Consider the following 21677-nt stretch of genomic DNA (forward strand, 5'->3'; position numbering starts at 1 on the left):
AATCCACTTGTCAACCTCTACTTAAAAAAATTGCTAGTATTTTGATTGCGATTACATTGAATCTATTTATGCATTGTTGCAGTTGACATCTTAACTACCCTAAGTCTTCCAATCCATGCATACAATATATTTCTCCTTGTTTTTATGTATTAACTTCCCTAAGCTATGTTTTGTGTATTTTAAAACAGTTCTCTGTATTTCATGTTTATGAGTGCTCATCATTTGTTTTGATGCTGGTATACAGAAATACAATTGATTTTATAGTCTGTGACCCAGGTAAATTCACAATAGTTTTAGTAAACGCTCTGTAGAGTCCTTGGAATTGTCTATTTATATTATCATGTGAACTGCAAATAAAGCCAGTTTTATTTCTTTCTTTCTAATCTGGATGTGTTTTATTATTTTTCTTACCTTATTGCACTGGCTAGGAAATCCAATATAATTTTGATCATAAGTCATGTGAGTATACATTCTTGCCTTCTTCCTGATCTTTGGGACAAAGAATTCAGTTTTTCACCATTAAATATGATGTTAGCTATAGATTTTTGTAAATGTCTGCTATCAGATTGAAAAAGTTTCCATCTATTCCCAGTTTGTTGTGAAGTTTTTATCTTGAACAGGTTCTAATTTTGTCAAATGCTTTTTCTGTATCAATGAAAGTTATTATATATTTTCGACCCTTTATCCTTTGATTGATTTTTGAATATTAAATCAAGCTTGCTTCCTGACATAAACCTCTTTGGTCATGATGTATTATCTTTTTTATATTTTGCTCTACTCTATTTGCTAATATTTTATTACGGTCTTTTTTTTTTTTTGCATCTATTTTCAAGGAAGGTATTAGTCTACAGCTTTCTTACCATGTCGTTGGTTTTAAGGCCAAAAATGAGATGGGAAGTATTCTCTCCTCTATTTTTTGTAAAGGAGTTCGTGGAGGATTGGAATGATTTACTACTTAAATTTTAATAAAATTAATCATTGAAATCATCTGGGTCTGGAGGTTCCTATGAGGGAAAGTTTTTAATTATTAATTCAATTTCTTTAATTGATATAAAGTTTTTCAGGTTTTTAGTTCCTTCTGGTGCCAGTTTTGGTAATTTGTGTCTTTCAAGCAATGTGTCCATTTCATCTAGGTTATTGAACTTATTTTCAGGAAGTTGTTTATAGTATTTCCTGATTATTCTGTTAATGTCTATAACATCTACAGATGCTCCTATTTCTTTCCTGGTATTGGTTATGCTTTTCTTGCTCAATCTAGATAAAAGTTTATCAATTTAATTAATCTTTTAAAAGAACCAGACTTTCTTGATAGCTTTTCTGTTTTCTATTTAATTGATTTCCCCTCTATTTTATCCTTCTACTTGCTTTGACTTCAGTTTGCTCATTTTTCTAGCTTAAGCAGGAAACTTAGATCATTGACTTTTTTCTTTTTTTAGTATAAACATTTATAGCAATAAGTTTCCCCCAATCCATTCTTTAACTTCATCCCATGAATTTTAATGTTTTCTTTTCATTATTATTCAGCTCAAAACATTTTACAATTTCTGTTGCAGACTGAATCATGTACCCCACAAAAGACATATTCGAGTCTTAATCCACGTTCTGTGGGCGTGAAACCATTTGTAAATAGTATCTATGAATATGTTCAGGTGAGTCAGGGTGTGTACTCATTTATGAATAGTATCTTCAAAGACCCTATTTAGGTGCGGTCAGATTTCTCAGCATTTGTTTGAAAATTTCCTTATTTTGTCTTTGTTTTAGAAATATTTCATTGGATAGTGATTTCTTGGTGGAGTTTTTTTTTTTTTTTTTTCCTTTCAGCAATTTAAATGTTATTCCATTGTTGTCTGGCATGCATACCTTCTGATGAGAAGTCATTAGTGATTTTTATCTTTGCTCCCCATAAAATGTCTACCCTCCCCCCACTCCCCCACCACCTTTGGCTGTTTTTATGAGTTTTCTCTGTAGCACTAGAATACAGCAATTTGATTACAATATACTTTGGTGTGTTTTTCTTTGTTTTTAATCCTGGTTGTAGTTTGTTGAGATTCCTTGATCTGTGACTTTAGAGATTTCAGCAAATTTGGAAAAAATTTTGGCCATTATTTCTTCTAATATTTTTTCTGCATCTCCTCCCTCTTTCCATCCAGGAATCCAGTTAGATATATGTGAAACCTTGTGACAGTATCCCCACATCAATGATGTTCAATTCATTTTATTTAGAGCCTTTTTTCTCTCAGAACTTAGTTTGAATAGCTTCTGTTGTTATGTCTTAAAAATTCATTGATCACTTCTGAATATCTATTTTCTTGGTAAGCCAAAGTAATAGATTTTTCATTTCAGATATTGTAGTTTCCAGCTATGAAAGTTCAGTGGTTCTTTTTCATATCTTCAATTTCTGTTCCTATTTTGTTCACATTTATTTTTTAAGTCCTTGAGCATATTCGCAGTAGACATTTTAACATCTTTGCCTTCTAAACTCATCATCTCTGTCACTTCTGGATCTGTTTCTATTGTTTAGTTTTTCTTCTGGTTATGGGTCATATTTCCCTGCTCTTTGCAAGTCTACTGGTAGTCACAGACACTATGAATATTACATAATTGAATGTCTACATTTTGTGGTCTTCCTTCAAAGAGTGCTAAATTTTGTTTAGGTTATTAAGTAACTTGCAGAACAACTTTACCTTTTCAACTTGCTGTTAAACTTTGTTAGGACCTTTGTTAGGAGTAGCCATTACACTACTGTTAATTAGTCCTATTCCAGAAATTGGGACCTTACTGGAGTCTCTAGTGAATGCTCGCAGGTGTTCAACAAGTTCTCTCCACCCTCTTAGAACTCTAAAACATCTCTTAACCTCTAGGAATTGTTTATGTTACAGCATAACAGTTCTCTGCCTGCCCTCGTGGAGTTTCACCTATGCTTGCATAGCTTAGTACTCAACAAAAGATTCAAGAGGACCACATGAAGATTTTTAGAGCTCTTTCTATGCATAGTCCCTTCTCTTCAGTATTCTGCCCCCACTGATTCTAGCTATCTCAGCCTCCCCAATCCTACTCTTTGTCTCAACCAAGCAAAACCACTGTGTTCTGTTTGGCTTCTGTCTCTCTGCACCACAAAACAGAATGTGCCTCCAGGCAGAATGCCAGGGCAGCCATAGGGTTCACCTCATTTGTTTCCCTTTCTTCAGGAATCACTGAATCTCTTCCCTGTGCTAAATTTTTTGGCTTACCTAAAATCAGTAATTATTTCACACATTTTGTCCAGTTTTTTAGTTATTTAAAGCTGGAGAGAAAGTGTTATTCCAGTAACCCTATCATGGCTGGAGCTCATAGAACTTTTACACACTAGTGCAAGTGTGTACGATCTATCTCTCTGCCTATCTTTATCTACATATACATGTGTATGAATATGTACAAAACAGTTTCTCTTTTATTTCCAATGTCTCATACACAGAATTTCATTGCTTTTTAATTGGCAAAGTACAGTTGCATACTGGGCCAGAACCTTTAAACCCTTGAAAATACCTCTAGATTCTTTTTTCTGGTGTTCCTGAACTACCTCATGGAAACAGAGCTATTATGCCATCCTAGATCACACATGTATCTGAGTGAGAAAAACAGTTAAATCATTTTTCAGCAACTGCAGTTTTAAGTCTCTTTCTTACAACAATTTAGCCTTTATTCTAAATGTTACAGAAACTGTTACCACAAACAGGGTAGGCCATAAGAGAAACCCAAAAACATATAGTATTAATTTAGTGTAGGATAGCAGGAAGATAGGTTCTTCTTAGGGAGGCTGTCTCTGACTGTAGCCCACATTCTAAATTAATGGATATTCCAATAATAAAGAGCCTTGAAGAACTGGAAAAGTCAAATGCTTCACTATTGGCAATAACAAAAAAAGAAACCCAAGAACCTCCCATGAGAGTTCTAAGCCAGACAATAAGAGCAAGACTAACAGCAAAAATCAGATTAAGGGTGTGTCTTTTGCATCCAAAAGTACTGTTTTGGGTGATATCAAGATAGCATTCATTAAATTAAGGGAGAATCTAATGGTCTGAGAAAATAACCAGTAAATTAACAAGTCTTTTTGGCTTAATAACTCTGACCAAAGAAGATCTCTGATTACAATATTTTCACAGAGCACTAACTGGAGGCAAATGGAATGGAAGTCACATTTTTGAGGAAACTTTATTAGCAAAAAATAAACCTACCAAAAACCTAGCAGACTCTATCCCTAACATACTCTTATCCTGAACCACCAGAAAGCAGGATAGGAATGCTGTGCAGCCTCCAATAAAGCTATACTCTCCAAATCCCACTTCAGATGTAGACACAAAGAATAATGGACAAGGAATAATTCCTAAGAAAAGGAAAACCAGGCACTGTGGAGGAAAAAGAACAAGGAAGCTTCTCCCAGAAAGCAGGACATGGATACTACCAAGAACATTACTCCACTGACAGAGCAAAATGTCTAATTATTTTAAGGACCAGAAACTACCATGTGTTTCCCATTCTTCTGTTCCCCATCCCCCACCACCTCTGAGAGTTTTTAACTGTAGCTTTCCTGACCCTACTCCATCATTGTATATGGTTTAGGAGGCAGTTAGAAAAGTTATTAATTTACAGGTCACCACATCATAAATCACATCTGGACATGTTAGAAAGGACTTCACTTCACCCAGGGATCCTAAACTTTTAGCTGGATGCAGCAACTGAATGTGACTGTATTGTCACCCTTGAGGAAGCTGCATGTTTTATGTATGAGAACGGCGTACATGAATATTTGGGTGGCCTAAGAGGCAAACTGAGCAGACTGCTTGTTATCCCCAAACATCCATTCTCCTCTCGTTTTTGATAACAGAACACCTTGAATTTTAGCTGAGCACGTGGCAGCTCAGCTAGAGATTATATTCCCCAGGCTTATTATAGTTAGATGTGGCTAAGTGACTAAGTCCTTGACAATACAATGTAAGCCAAAATGATGTGTGTGGCTTCTGGGTTTTACCATTAAAAATGACTGGTGTGGAAATCAGATAAAGTGCTGGTGAATCAGCTTCAACAATGCAGCAAGGGTAGTACCCTAGGGGATAGCAAAGCAACAGGTCCTGCACAGCCTTGTGAAGCATACCACGTTAATAATTTTAATCTTTTATCTTCTAGTCCCTTCACTAAAAAAACACAAAACAAAACAAAATAAAAAACAGCTGCAAACTCTAGGAAATATCAGCATGAAAAATAAACCAGGATAAGGGGTGGGATTTAAGGATATCCAAAGACAATATGAGACTGGAACTTAAAAGCGTTCCCAAAAAGTAAAAATGAAAGAAGCAAATGCAGTCATGATGATATACCATGCAATTCTGCCTAGAGCTCTAGCAGAACCTAGTGTATCAACTGCCAAACTGAAATTATCAGCATTAGTTTAAAAGAACTGACTTCAGTTTGGCAGATTTCATCTTGCTGTCCTCCCATCCGATCTTTTTTTTTTTTTCCTTCTTAAAGAAAGGAAGAGAGAAGGAAAAAAAAAAAGGAGAAGGAAGGGGTTGAGGAATAAATATGTACTCCATCGATACCACCCCTTTTCTCTTGCACGGAAAGGATTTTGAAAGCTAATGGTCTGTTAAATTATCTCAGGCTGTGTTTTAAAAATCCTTGTATAATATCAAACTTGGACAACTAGGAATATATATTCCTAGTTCCTAATATCTATATTTTAACTAATCAAAACATATTTTGCTAAAAGAAGAGTCACTTCAGCTGTTCAACAAGCAGTGTGTGTGTGTGTTGTGATAGAGGGGGTAGGAGGAGAGGAGGAGAGGAGGAAAAGAGGAGAAAGAGAGGAAGCCAGGCTACCATAGTGTTTGCAGGCTATACATTGCACAAGGGCTCAGCTGAAGAGGCAAGCCAGGCTAAACTCCAGCTTGAGTTCCATACTCCAAAGCCTGCAATTTCAAGCTTAAATCTTCTCATAGGAAGGAGCACCTTTTTCTACTGCTAGTGGTGACCCTGCAACACACCATTATGGGCACTGGAAAGAAATGCAGTAAAAGATGATTAAGACTGCCCTTGCTACTCAAAAAGATGACTACCACTAAGCCAGATTACTGCTGTAACATTATATATTCATTCCTGAATAGCCTCATGTTCTGCAAAATAAAGTTACCTGGACTAATCAGAAAAGTAGAGTTGGTGCCAGACCACTCAAAACCTATGGAACTTTTAAATTGGAGCCCTAACAAAAACAAAATAATCTTTATAAAAATATTAAGAAAGTTTCCACTGGCATTTGTACCTAAAAGAAGCCAGCCTATCCATTAAAGCTTCATATCCTGGGGCTCATGTATCCTCTTTGATGTGGGTGAAGGCATTTCACTTGAACAGAGACCAGTTTAAACAAAACTAAAAATATCATCTGGAGATAGCCTTCTTCATCAATCAAAGTGTTTTTTTTTAACAGGGGAAATGTCTTCACAGCTTCTTCAACTGAACTTGAGCTTCCTCAACTATTTTAACCTGGTGGAATGCAGAGCAATTCTTGAGCCAGTAAGCCAACAACTTGTACTATAGGAAGGTACTTCTATAGAAGATTCAGCACTGTTCTTCAGATCTTTATACTATTAAGTTGTGAAAAAGTGTGCACTGATCATGTCAACATTAAGATGTTATAAGTGGTTTGGAAATATATATTGACAACATTCCCCTAAATGTTAAATGGACAAACTAATTCACATTTTCAAGTGTTAAAACAGAATCACATACATTTTTTTTAAATCACTAAGCACTAAAATGAAGAATATTTTAACAATCTTAACACTGTACAATATATTACTTAACTGGTACTGATATTTACACATACAAGTCTGAACCATTGTATTTCCTCAATGCTAAGATGCCATCAGTTTTAAGATATACCATCAATTCAACTACAGCATTTTCTGGAATGCAAAAATACTACCATATTAGTTATACACACCTAACATAAGGTACGTATCATTTTTAGAAACATTAAAATGTGACAAAAAATATGCATCCTGAAATTCAAAAAGCATGTTGCAATTGAAATTATCTGTAAGTTTTCATGAGTTGTGCTTTCATGTCAACGAAAACAAGGAAAACAAAGATCATTTTCTTCTGGGAAATAATATTACAATTTGGGTAACTCTTCCAAAGTGGCTTCACTATTCCCACTTTTCCCATATAGGACATCCATTTTGTTTCTTCTAAAAAGGTAGTTTACATTACAATTACATTAAACAAAGGAATGAATTTCTCTGCCTCTCCCCATCCTGTGAGAATCACGGCCATCAGAACAACTATTTAACTTGGTCATCCACAGAAGTGGATGTGTAGAAAGGATTGTGATTCACTAATTTAAAGCAAGATTTAAAGACATTAAAATATATATAAGCAATATGATGCTTTTTCCATGAAAAACTTCAACTTTGTAATACTTTCTTTGCCAGTTTAAAAGAAAACAAAACAAACACTTTTTTCGGCTTTCCTTCAGTGACCTAGAGCTGAAAATCTCTCACTCTTCAGCTAACTCTTTGCCTAAGCCAGCTAAAGTCTTTAGGTATAGTAGGCATGGCCTGAATTTGAAATTGGAAGATCCAGGCTAAGATCTCAGCTCCCCTATTCATTAACTTCATAAGACTGAGCAAATCCAATAAACACGTCATCCTTTCAAACCAAAACATTACTTAAAAATTATTTTTTTAATTTATTAAGATATACTCACACACCATAAAAAAATTACTTTTTAAAAAACTAATTAGCTTATTTTAATTGAGGTATGATTTTCCTTAAACATGTCCAAATGGCACAAAATATAGTAGTCCTTTACTATTTTGTAACTGAAATCCATTTCACAATTACACTTTTGAATTTGGACCTTTACTTCCCTCCTCCTGCCACAAAATGGAAAAGGATCTTCACTCAAGTATCACTGCAACCTCTCTAGGATTGTATTTCACCCAACTTTTTTGTTTTCCTTACAAGTAAAATAAACAAAAAAGTCAAACCTCTCCCATCTATTTCAGAAGTGTAGCGGACAAAAAGAAAGTGTAGAAGATTATAAAAATTGCAAAATCAACTTGTAAACTCAGATTTTGCAATTATAAAGGTATTCATGTCTGCAATTTGTTAATGAAATATTGAGTCTCCTTATCTTTTGACTCTCACTTGGAGCGAATACCCCTATTTAGCCAATTCCTCAAAGTGAAATACTAGACCACCTACATGGCTTTTTACTTCTTTTCCTTTCCATTGGGAAAGTAAGGAGAAAAACATGACCATTCACTTCTGTGAGTTTGCAAAAACAACTTGGGTCTTTTCTGTGTTTCAATCCAGAAATATTCATTTGACAGCTGTAACTAACCATCAATAATTCTCCCTTCTTCCTTGGTTAATATTTAATTCTGTTGAAAAGAGTTTCCTTATCAAGACTGCTTACTTTCACAACTCGGAGTTTTTATTTATAAAAAGTCATCAAGACCTGCCCTACTTCAGATTCTAAAGGGAGCCCTACCAACAGAGAAACAAAGAAAGGAGAAAGAGATATAGAGAATTTTAACAGACATATATAGTACCTTACATCCCAAATCACCAGGACACTCATTTTTCTCTAGTGATCACGGATCTTTCTCCAGAAGGGACCATAAGCTGGGACATAAAACAAGCCTCAAGAAATTAAAAAAAAAAAAAGTCTGAATATACTCAAAGCACATTCTCCAACCACAATGGAATACAAATAGAAGTCAATAATTTTTGAACTGTAACTCCACTATTTACTTCCTACATGATATAAAATACACAAACTCTAATGACAAATCAGTGGTTTTGAACTCAATGTAAAATAATGTAATTTTAGACAACTAAATAAAGGTGGGGGAATGGAGGAGTATAGGAACATAGTTTATGTGTCCTATTGAAGTGAAGGTGGTATCAAAGAAAAACAAGATGGTTATGGATTTAAGAGGTTAATTCTAGGCCCCACAGTAAACACAAAGAAATTATCAGAGAGTATAACCATAGAGATGAAATGTAGAGTATGGGTTAAGAGAAATGGGGGGAGGGGCAATGGGGAGTTAAGAAATGAGTGTAGGGTTGCTGTTTGAAGTGAAGGGAAATTTCTAGTAATGGATGGTGGGAAAGAGCATTACAACATTCTAAATGTGATTAATCCCACTAATGGAAGACTAGGGAGGGGGTGGAATGGGAAGATTTAGGCTGTATCTATGTTTCCACAATTGAAAAAAAAAAAAAAAAAAAGACAGTCTAAATAGATGACAATTGAATGCCAAAGATGAACCTGGATGGGATTGGAGGATGGAGGACAGGAGGCTCAAAGGGACACAGTTGAGACATAAGGAAAAGGAAATAAAGAATGTAAGCTTTGTATCATTGTTGAATCTCTTGTACTTCTTAGCTGTGCTTAATGGGATTGCATAAAAGAATGTTCTTATTCATGGGAAGTGTATATGTGAATTATAGTGTTTGTTCAAGGGTGTGTGCAGCTAGCTCTCTTATGTTCAGAAGACAGAGCAATAGATGATGGATGATAGGGAGGGAGGGAAGGAAGGAGGGAGGGAAAGAAAGAGCAATGTGACAGCATTTTAAGTTGGTGGACTGGGCTATCGGGGAGGGGGGTCAGGGTGTGATGGAATTCTGTGTATGGGGTTAGTATTGTTTTTGCAACTGTTCCTACAACTTTGAATTTATTTCAAAAAAAAAAAGTCATAGAAAATTTGAGTATATTCAGACTGGATTGGGGAAGTAATGGGTTTCTTCCCTCCAAAACTCAAGACAGTTGTGTAAATTAGAAGAAAATGGCAGGCTTCCTGGAACAAGACAAAGATCTATATTTCTTCCCTTTCCACAGTCTTGGAAGACCAAAACATGCCTGTGTCAAAATGTTAGTTTCTCCACAGGCAACCCTAGAAGAAAGTAACTGATCACAATTCCACAGAAGAAAAGAAAAGAAATGCTAGAATTCTAAGGCCTCATCACCATATGATAGTGAAGATGATCATGGCAAACCCTATTGATATCCCACCCACATCCTCTCACACTTACCAGTTTAGTGTAATGCCGGCCTGATTCCAACTGCTAACACCTGCATTTCTTTGATGAAGGGCTTACTTTTGTTGCTGAAGTCTGCTTTGCCACCCAAGTAGCAGACTCGAAATGTAACAGAAGTAACATTGCCAGGAGCAGTCTTCAACTAATAACTGATGATAGTTGGTGTATAAATAACCCAGATCCCTCACCTCAAACAGGTTAATTCTGATACATATGTTATGCACTGGCTCCCTAAATTTCCCTAGCAGGATTAAGCTCCAGTTATTCAAAAAAAATAAGCAGACTGATAACCCTTTATTGACTGCCTTATCAGTGTCTTAGTATGTTCAGGCACTTTATATTTAATATTTCATTTAATTATCTCCAGAACTCTTCAAGGCAGATTAAAGAAGAAGACCCTAATTCAGAATGGTTGAAAGTAATCTTGCTCAAGGTCACGAAACTTTTAAGTGGCAAGCCAAGACTGCATTACAAGTATGTCCAGAACCTGTGCTACCCCACCAAATGAATGGAATGCTGAGGAAAAAATTCCATTCCTTTGACAGTATTAGTGCTGTATTTCATACCCACAAAAAGCATAAAATCCTTCTATTATCCTTTCCAAAGGAAATCAACTTTTTTCTTTAATTCTAATGCACACTAGTCTCTCAACTAAAAGTTGTTTGTTTTTTTGAAGTATAACAGTACTGTCATCATGAATTGATCTACTGCCTACATTTTTGGGGAGAAAGAGTGGCAAGTCAAATATATATTTAAAATAAAAATGGTAATGGTACTGGATAATATGAACGCTTAACAATTTCTTAATACAAATATATTCCTTCACAGCTAAATTTCCTGAACAAAGTTGAGGTATTTGTTTTTCCTAACAGGCCTATAAATGCAAAAAAATACAGAAAATAGAAGGTGTTTAATAAAAATATAACCTCAGATTTTTAAAGATAAATATAACACATTGTACTCATCTGTTTTCAGAATTGCAAATGTTATTATAATATTTACTTTTAAATGTTCATATTATTAGCATAATTCATTCATTCATTCATTGAAAATACATTTGTGCATTTCTAAGATACATATTGTAGGACACAGTACTAGAACAAAGAAAGGAGGAGAAAAAACATCAAGTAAAGATAGAGCAACTACAGAATAGAAGGGAAGATAAAAATATAGAGAAATTTCATGGATTATCAAATCCAATTTCTGTATTTTCACAACTACCTATACAAATACCCAAATATTCATTCATTCATTCATTCATTCATTCAACAAATGCTTACCAAACAACCCCTAAACAGAAGACAATGCCAGGCAATGAATAAGCATTGTCTATTTCTATACAACAAAAGAAAAAGTAGTACTCACCCTCAAATTGCTTAAAATTTAAGTTGTAGTTACCTTTGGTATGTGCCCCTGTGGGCCTAATTGCATAAGTTGAAAAATCTTCATATTCAGTAAAGATAATGAAAATTTAATTTCTAACACTCACTTAAAAATTTAGGTCCCCCAAATTAATCTTTTTACCTGTTATTTTATGTTTAAGATATTTAGCTACATTTGAAAATTGAGTTTCTAAAATGCACAAAAGAAAGTAGCAAAAAGTTGAAAGTAAATAAACTTATCAGGATATTTTAAAATTAAAAATGAATTTACCAACTTGAAATAGAACAGATTAATTATAATTTAAATAAACAAGAGCCATTTTTATACTCATACCAGAAGATACACATAATTAAAGTTGTGTTATTTGTTCTCCAAATTTAATCAACTTCAAAACTAACTGTTGAGCAACAATCTTTTCCTCATGAAGTCTATTAGCATTAGTAAAAATATTCCAAGTAATTTAATAGCCAATGTCTAGAGAGGCATACAAAATCAAGAAATGTTCAATATATTTTCAAGGACCAAAAAAAAAAATCTAAACAATCATTAAATAAATGAGTGAATTAAAGAATTCAAAGAGTATTATATAAATTCAGTATTACTGATTTGTATGGATCAGATGAATCTATTGAACAAAGATGTTATGTGAGCTTTAGAAATATAAATAATATGAGCCTTAGTAACCAAACGCATACTGTTAAAAGGTCAATAATGCAAGAGACTAGAGGTATATATAAAGAATTGATATTAAACTTCTTAGATTCATTATTTTTCCAAAATGTATGTTTAGAGACCCTCTGAAGTCCCTCTGATTGATATGGGGGGAAAAAAATAGAATGAAAACTAAGCTTTCCAAACCTGAACCCAATTTTCTTTCCAGGCTACTTAATTTCCCTTTTCCTCAATAATCACTGGCAGAATTAACTTAAGAAAAAAAATGGGATGTATGTGTTTGATGCTTTGTACAAAAAAGATGTTATTCAATAGTTTTAACTGCCCCATCATGTATGTTTTATACACGTCTGAAATTATGTTCTCTCACCAAACTCAAAAAGTAAATGCAAATCTTAAAGTATTTTGACTAATCATCAAGTATATGCTTGATGTAGAGGGGATAAAAATGGTTTCTACCTTTAAGGTACCCAAAATAGAGTTGGGCTATTAAGACTGATAGACCACTTAGGTCAAAATATGACTTAATGATAAATTATATGGCATACTAAGTGTTACAGGAAATCAATGAAAGAGAACACTAATGAAGGTCAAAACAGTATGACAAGATATGATTTTCTTATTTCTATTTCTACCTTAAAAGAGACAAATCTGTCCATTAGCTTTTCTCATAAACAAAAAAATTATGAACTAAATTTACCTAGTAAATTTTATTAAATTGAATTATTTCAAAATTATAAAAATTGATAAATTTTGAATCTCTTTCAGAACATACTGCTTAATAATTCTTGTGGATATAACCATCAACAATATAATATTGAGGAAACAGCATGGTATAATGGAAAGGTCAAGACTTTAGAGTTACACATTATATATATATTGGCCAGAATCAGGGTTCCACCCCTTACTTGACTTTCTGGCCATTAGGCAAGTTAAGTTATTTAACCATGCTGAGTCTGTTTCCTCTGAGGTGAAATAAGGATAATAAAAGCTCAGGGATGTTAACAAGATTAAATCTGGCATCATATGTAAAGAAACTAAGCACATGCCAACCAGAAAAATAATCTGTGTTCAATAACTATTATCTTCCACATTGACACAAATTTCAATTACAGTGGTATGAGAACACCAAAAGACTGGAAAGCTCACTTTGCTTTATATTTTATTCTTCATTAACAAAAATGAATACACTAATCATCTATTTACTAGTAAAAAGTAATGTGTTCAGCTTCTAATTCTATAAGAATTCTCATCTTTTTTTGAGAATTTGATGAGAACACTAGACTTCCTTTCCCTAAAACACCACATATCCACACAGAATTTTGCATCAATTTAGGCCATTCACTTATTCCATGAAAGCCTGATGAAGCACTATGTTCTATCTGGCTATTTAAATTAAAATTAATTAAAATTGAAGAAAGTTAAAAATTTAGTTCCTCAGTTGTACTAACCACATTTCAAGTACTCAAAAGCCACAGGGGGCTAGTTCCTGTTGGACAGGAGTTATAGAATATTTCCATCACCTCAGACACGTATAATGGAGAGCACTATCTTGGAGTGTTAACACAGTATGATACTTAAAACTATTTTTCTTTGCTTCTTCTCTTTTAAAATAACTAGCTAACTCCTTTACAAGTAAATCCCCAAGAGGGCAGAGACTGTGTATACTTTGCCTACAATGGAATCTCTAGTGTCTAGCACATAATAAGTATTCAGCAGGTATATCATACCTGACATTATAGTTTTGAGTTAAATTAATCTAGCAAAGACTAAGTTAGTAAAAACCAACTTAAAAGTACTCTTCAACTGATAAATTCCTCAAGACAATGAGGGTTCCATAGATGCAGACTTTAAATTTTCTGACTTTTAACTATTCATATTCACAGATCACTTCAAAAAAGATTTAGGTCTTATCCATAGCCTATTCCACGTAAGAATAGGAAAACATTCTTGTTATTTCTGTATGGGTTCTTCCTAGATAGAGCAGGTAAGCAACTTATTTCTAAATAACATGTATATACTCACACAATAGTTCAACAAATGAAACATTTTAAAAATTCACTAAAGTTTTATAATTTAAAGATTATGGCATTAAGATTTTAGAAAATCTTTTCCCATTTAACACATCTTGAAACCAAGAAAAAAACTGCTGCTACATACAAGAACATTAAAAAGGTCTAATAATAATTTTGCACTTACACTGCCTCATTTTTTCTAATAGTATATTCATCCTGATCGTCATCAGAGCTGCTATCAGTTGCATCAGAATCCAAACCTTCTTCAACATGAGACAACAACCCTGTAGCAGACAGTGCAAATCTTTGGATTTCTGCAGTTGTACACTGTGCAAACCCATTTTTTGTATCGTACCACAGTTTATTCTCTGCAGTCAACGTACTGACTTCTGGCTTAATTTCAGTGCATTTCAGTAAACTGTTATCCAAAACTGTAGTAGGTTCATGAACAATCTTCATTTTGGGGAGCTGATGTTTCACAGAAAATTTCATTTGCTGACCATAGTGTTTAACGACATGCTTTGCCAGGAGCATCTGTAAATGTTTCTGAGTTCTTCTAGCCTGGCTGAGTAAAATTTTCTGTTTGCTTACACAATGAAGTAAACGAGCACTCACTTCTTCCTCCTTTTCAGCAGCTGAGGAGGAGCTAATAAGCATACTTGAATGGTCAGGCCCAATTTTCATTTGAGCACAGTGCAATAAACCCTTTTTAATCTCACCATCAGTTTCTATTTCCAAAAATGCATTCTTTTGGTACCATTTACAGTTTTGCAGTTGTACTTTATTTACTTTACTGTCTTTGGTTATATTTGAATCCAAAACATTTTGTACATCTGTCATGCACTGGCTTGTGGTATCTGATAAAGGTTCCTTTTTCATGAACTCTTCAGAATGAGAATGACAGATTTTACTGAGATGAATGTTGCTGCCATTACACAGTATGTTTTTCAGCTTATTACAGTTGGGTTCTATTTTTTTTTGTTCATAATTCTCATTATATTTATTTAATGTAGAATTAGAACTCATTAAAAGAACTGTCTGACAATGTTTTGAAGACTGAGGGGAGCCAAAATGTTTTAAATTTACAAAATTTGTATTAAGAGTTGGCTCAGCAGTTGGAAATCCTAGAATCTGAAAGAAAGTGTCTCCCTTTAGCTTTTCATCTACAGTTCTTGGACTTTCCATGCGGAGCATCTTGTCAGACTCCATGGCACTTGGCAAAGATGAAAAGCAGATACCCTTTGTTGCTGCCTCCCTCAGAGCTGGGGTCATGGCGATTCTTGCAGATAATTACTGGAAACCTAAAATAATGTAAAAATAAATGATCAAATATCTAGAAAAAAATGTTATGCTTATACTTTTTCCGAGGCCAACATACTTGATGTTTCTGATAAAACGTGAATGAAACCAAATCTCTCTTTTATCTCTCCATTTTCAACATTATCTCTGCTCTTTCCTAACATTCAACAAGGAAGAAACTATTCTTCACTATGACTGCGGGCTTAATACCCAAAACCCCAAGCTAAGGTGAACACTACTCTCAGCATAAAAAGCATCCAACAAATATTTGTGGAAATAATTACATCTCAGGATTCCTTTATATGCCAATGTTTAGTGAGAGTCAAAAAAAAAAAAAGATTTCCAACTTGGAATTTTGGAATTGTACTTAAAAACTGACTCAATCCCACACTTCATTCTGAAAGTAAGAATTACTAATGTTCATAAAATATGAAAAACTGCTCTATACCTCTATTTCTAAATTTAATCCTCACAAAGTGAAGAATATTAATAACTAAAATATGCTAAATAATCTGTTTGTTAGAAGGTCTACAAGAACTGAACTAGAAACAAGAAGGCATTTTAAAAATTTCACAGCTGTGAAAAATAAGGTGATAGTGAAAACTGACCTAATCTGCATTATGTTTACATTTTCCCTAATCAAGAATTTCCAATATTTTTTTCCCTTTTCACAAATGGAGTCATTCATAAGTTATCTTTACGGATGTTACTCCTGGCTGGAAAATAGTGGAAAATGTGCTAGACGGCCACCAAGGATTAATTCCATATGAATTTATAAATTTGAGAAAGTTGTCATTTAAATGGCCATCACCCATCATGTGTGTTTAAACAAAAATCATGGAAAAGCACAACTCCAGACTATTAGGTATATTCATAGACTTACAGTTGTTAATCATGTACAGTTTATATACATTTCAATCTATTTCTTCAAAAGAAAAAAATATAAAACCATAAGTACAGCATCACAAAAAGTTAATCCAACATCACCAAAAATTACGAAGCCTGGATAAGTTAATGAAAAAATCTTATGTCCTAAACAATTTTAAGTCTATGAAGACCCTAATACTCTGGATTACTCCACGATTATTTTTCAACACACTGGAGAGATGATAATTATTCAAATGACCACATCCCAGTATCATATATTCCCAGGGGCTAGCTGTAATGCTAGTGCTTTCACTCCTGTTTAAAAGCATAAAACTAAAGGCTGGTTCTTTGTAAATATTACCAAAATATCAAGGACGAAGGCATGAAAAATTTCTGGTAGACCAAGATGGTGGTGTAAGGTGCTCTGGGGTTCCACACCACCAAAAAATATTTGAACAACTAGCAAAAACTGGCCAGGGTCATTATCCTCAGAGATCCAGAAAATTTAGAAGGTTGAGTAACAAGGTGAGCGCCGTATCAGGAAAAGGAGCTTAAAATGGTAGGAGTACTTCATAGCACACTTGGTGACCCCTTCTCCCTCCTTCCCTCTCTCCCTTGCACATTGTGAGGTTAACCTGCACTCTCATTGTGGGTCTCTAGCCCTACTCTAGAGGAAGCAGAATAGCTCCTTTGAGTATACTGGGATGCCTGTATTTCCCTAATCTATCGGGTGACAGCCTGAAGGACAGAATCAAGACACTCCTCTCTGGCTCACCATGCCAGAATTTGCCCAATGGGCACAAAGAGCATGCAGATTACTGAAGAGGTGTAAGAAATAATCAAATCAAAGTGGCCTGGGACAAAGGATTACCAGCATCAATACATACAATACAGCAGCCAGGAGGGAGAATAGAGGAGGCATTCAATCCCTGCAAATGAGTATTCCTGAGACCATGAGCAAATGTCCAGGACAGGATACATGTTTGAAAAAGATAAAGAGTACCCTACACTTTCATCTCAGTCTAATGTTCTTGGTAGGAAGGCTAAACATTGAAGGAGAGCACCAGCCAACACAAAGCCAATTTGCAAAGATTGTGAAGGCCATTTTTTGCTTTGAATTGTTTTTGTTAACTCTTGACCCTCAAGAAAATCTCTGCCATATCACTTGCTGGATACAAACAAGGAACATACAGCTCAGGGACTAAATTACAGAGTCAAACCATTAAAATATTAAAAAGCACTGTGTGCGACAAAAGATTGCAAGATATACAAAGAAAAAACAAATGATGGACCACCCAAAGGAACAAGATAAAATTTAGAAACCATCAACAAAGAATACCAAACTTTTGGACACACCAATGATTTTAAAAACACTACTTAAAATATGCTCATGAACAAACAGTAAAACACAGAGCAAGAACTAAAGGATATCAGGAAAATGATGAATGAACAATTTGAGAATATCAGTAAAGACAAAGAAATTTTTAAATGGAACCAAACTGAAAATACTAGCATTAAAGATTTAAGTAAAAAATTCCTGAGAGTGTTTCAACAGTGGATTGGAGCTGACAGAATAATCAATGAACTCAAAGACAATATAAATGAAATTGTTCAAGATGAGGAGCAGTAAGAGAAATAAAGAAAAGTGAACAAAGCTTAAGAGACCTATGGGACACCATCAAGTGTACCAATATACACATCATGGGTGTTCCAGAAGAGGAAGAAAGAGAAGAAGGAGCAGAAGGAATATTCAAAGAAATAATGGCAGAAAGCTTCTCATGTTTAATGAAAGACAAATATATACATTCAAGAAGCCCAACAAATACCAAACAAGATAAACTCAAAGAGAACCACACCCACACACATTGTAGTCAAGCCATCGAATGCCAAGGACAAAGAGAGCATTCTGAAAGCTGCAAGAGAAGAGCTATGTGTCATGTACAAGGAAGTCCCAATAAGATACACTGATTTCTCCTCAGAAGCCATGGAGGCAGGAAGGTAGTGGGATGAAATATTTAAAGTACTGGAGGAAAACAAGTGCCAATTAAGAATTTTATATCTGGGGAGACTTTAAAAAATGAGAGAGTTTGAGAGATTTAGATCTTTCCAAATAAACAAAAGTTGAGAGAATTTGACACTACAAGACCTTCCCTGCAAGCTATGCTAAATGGAGTTCTTCAGACTGAAAGGAGACAGTAGATCAAAACAGCATAAAGAAATAAAGATCTCCAGAAAAGGTAGCCATATAGACAATTATAAATATATTTTTGGTATGTGAATCCACTTTTTTAGTTCTTACAGGCTTTATAATACAAATGCATAAAGAGCACTGATAAATCTATTGCTTTGAGCACACAATGTATAAGGATATAATGTGTACCAAATACTACAAAAGGTGCAGGGATGGAGCAATATAGGAACATGGTGTGTATATACTACTGAAGTTAAGGTAGTGCCAAACCAAACACAATTGTTATAGATTTAGGCTGTTAAATTTAAGTACTGTGGTAACCACAAAGAAAATATCTGAAATATGTACATAGAAGGAAATGAGAAGGGACTCAAAATGGTTCTCTACAAAAAATCAAATAAATATGAAGGTAGGCATTAACAGAAGAATTAAAGGGATAAAAGGTATAAAATTTACAAAAGACCAAATAGCAAAGTAGCAGAAGAAAGTCCTGCATTATCTATAATAGTTACTTAAAACTTAAATGGATTAAACTCTAGTCAAAAGGCAGAGATTGGTAGAATGGATAAAAAAGCATGACCTAACTTTATGCCGTTTACAAGAGATTCACCTTAAATTCAAAGATATAAGTTGAAAGTGAAAGTATGGAAAAAAATATTTCAGGAAAATAGTAACCAAAAGAGATCAGGGAACTGTTGAACTATAATCCAATAGCCTTGATTCTTAAAGATAATTGGATAACTATATAGCCTTTACAATGTGACTGCGTAGTTGTGAAAACCTTGTGGCTGGCATTCCCTTTATCCAGAGTAGAAAATAAAGACAAAAAATGAATAAATAATAGGGGGGACTAAGGGGTATGGGAAATTTGGGGTGTTCTTTTTTATTTTTATTTATTTATTTATTTTTTGGAGTAATGAAAATGTTCAAAAATCGACTGTGGTGATGAGTGCACAAGTATATAATGAACCAATGACTGTAAACTTTGGATGATTATCTGTTATGTGATATATCTCAATAGAATTGCATTAAAAAAAGAGAGATCAGGGATAGCTGTACTAATATCAATTAAAATAGAATTTAAGTAAAAAACTGTTTTAAAGTAAAAATAAAGACACTATATACTGATAAAGGGTTCAATACAAGAATAGATAACAACTGTAAATACATATGCCCCTAAAAGTAGAGCCCCAAAATATATGAAGCAAATACTGATTTGAAGGAAGAAATAGACAGTTGCACACTAACAGTAGGAAAGTTCAAAATACCACTTCCAATAATGGTTATGAATAGGAAAACAGTATGCCTGAATGATACTATAAACCTATTAAACCTAACAGACACAAATCCATGAGTAGCAGAATACACATTCATCTATAGTGCACGAGTCATTCTCCAGGATAGACCCTTTATTAAGTCACAAAATAAGTCTCAATAAACTGAAAATTACTGAAATCATACAATATATCTTCTCTGACCACAACAGAATGAAGCAAGAAATCAATAACAAAGAGAGAAATGGAAAGTTCAAAAATGGAAATTAAACAATGCAATCCTAAACAACAAATGAGTCAATGAAGAAATCACAAGGGCAATTAGGAAATATCTTAAAGTGAATGAAAACAAAACACAACAAAAACCTATGGGATACAGCAAAGGCAATGCTGAGAGGGAAATGCATAGCTCCAAGTGTTTACATTAAAAAAGAAATAAGATCTCAATTCAGAGGCCTAACTTCAAACCTGGAGGAAATAGAAAAAGAAGAGCAAACTAAACCCACGTGAGCAGAAAGAAGGAAATGAAAACGATTAGAGCAGAGATAAACAAAAAAGAAAATTTTTTAAAATAGAATCAATGAAACCAAAAGTTGGTTCTCTGAAAAGACCAATAAAAGTGACAAACCTTAGAGCTAGGCTGACAAAGAAAAAAAAGAGAGGATGCAAAAAACTAAAATCAAAAGTTAAAGGATGGGCATTACTACTGACTCCACAGAAATAAAAAGTACTAAAGAAGATATCATGAACTGTATACCAAAAAATTAAATAACCTAGATGAAAAGAACAAATTCCTAGAAATACCCAAATTGCCTAAACAGACTCAAGAAGAAATAGAAAATATCAATAGACCAGTGACAAGGAAAGAGATGAATTAGTAATAAAAACCTTCCAACAAAGAAAAACCCAGGACCAGATGTCTTCACTGCTGAATTTTACCAAATATTCAAAGAAGAATTAACAACAATCCTGGCTAAAACTCCTCCAAAAGTTGAAGGATTCCCATGATGTGTAACTGAAGAGGAGGGAACACTCATTCTGTGATTTCATTTCACCAGAAATGAAAATTACAGAATATACCTCATGAATATAGATGCAAAAATCCTCAACAAAATACCAGCAAACCCATCCAACAGCACATTAAAAGAATTTTGCACCATGATCAGTGGGATCTGTCCCAGGAAAGCAAGGGTAGTTCAACATAAGAAAATCAATTAATGTAATACACCACATTAATAGGATGAAGGGGAAAAACCACATGATCATCTGAATTGATGCTGAAAAGGCATTTGACAAAATCCACGCTTCTTGACCAAAAAAAACTCAGAAAACCAGGAATAGGAGGAAACATGATAAAGGGTGGCTAATGTCTTTGGCTACAACAGCAAATACCATGTTATGGTTTGGCTTAAAAAAATGGGAATTTATTAGGTCACAGTTTTGAGGCTTAGTAAAAGTCCAAATCAAAGTGTCATCAAGGCAATGCTTTCCTCACCAAAACTGGCATTCTGGGGCTGACTGAGGGCAATTCTTGGTCCTTGACTCCTCTGTCATATGGCAATTGCACACTCTTCTGGGTTCCCCTGAATTCCAGCTTCTTACATGCTGTGGCTTTCTCTCTCTCTGCAGGAGTTTCATTCCACTTTTAAAGGACTCCAATAATAGGATTAAGACTCATCCTAGGCCACACCTTAACTAAAGTAACTTTATCAAAAGGCCCTACTTACACTGGGTTCACAACCATATGAATGGATTAAGTCCAAGAACATTTTTTTCTGGGGTACATTCAGCTCCAAATCACCACAAAGGGTATATATGAAAAATCCTTAGCTAATATCATACTCAAAGGTGAAAGACTAAAAACTTCCCCGTAACATCAAGAAGACAAGGATG

General features: G+C 34.3%; 1 protein-coding gene across 7 annotated transcripts in view; it reads right to left on the reverse strand.

The window, feature by feature from the left end:
• The window catches only part of KANSL1L (KAT8 regulatory NSL complex subunit 1 like), a 177034-nt gene that overhangs the window by 139008 nt on the left and 16349 nt on the right, over nt 1–21677 (reverse strand). For 6 of the 7 annotated variants that reach the window (XM_037850289.1, XM_037850283.1, XM_037850287.1 and 3 more), the window contains one exon: nt 14338–15454. In XM_037850289.1, the coding sequence (XP_037706217.1) occupies nt 14338–15425 (1088 nt within the window). In that variant the 5' untranslated portion in view covers nt 15426–15454. Of the gene's footprint in view, nt 1–14337; nt 15455–16680; nt 16825–21677 lie in introns of those variants that run through there. The other variant, XM_037850286.1, reaches the window with a different exon arrangement.

Source organism: Choloepus didactylus, chromosome 9 (genome assembly GCF_015220235.1).
Source record: "Choloepus didactylus isolate mChoDid1 chromosome 9, mChoDid1.pri, whole genome shotgun sequence".
Taxonomy (NCBI): Eukaryota; Metazoa; Chordata; class Mammalia; order Pilosa; family Megalonychidae; genus Choloepus; species Choloepus didactylus.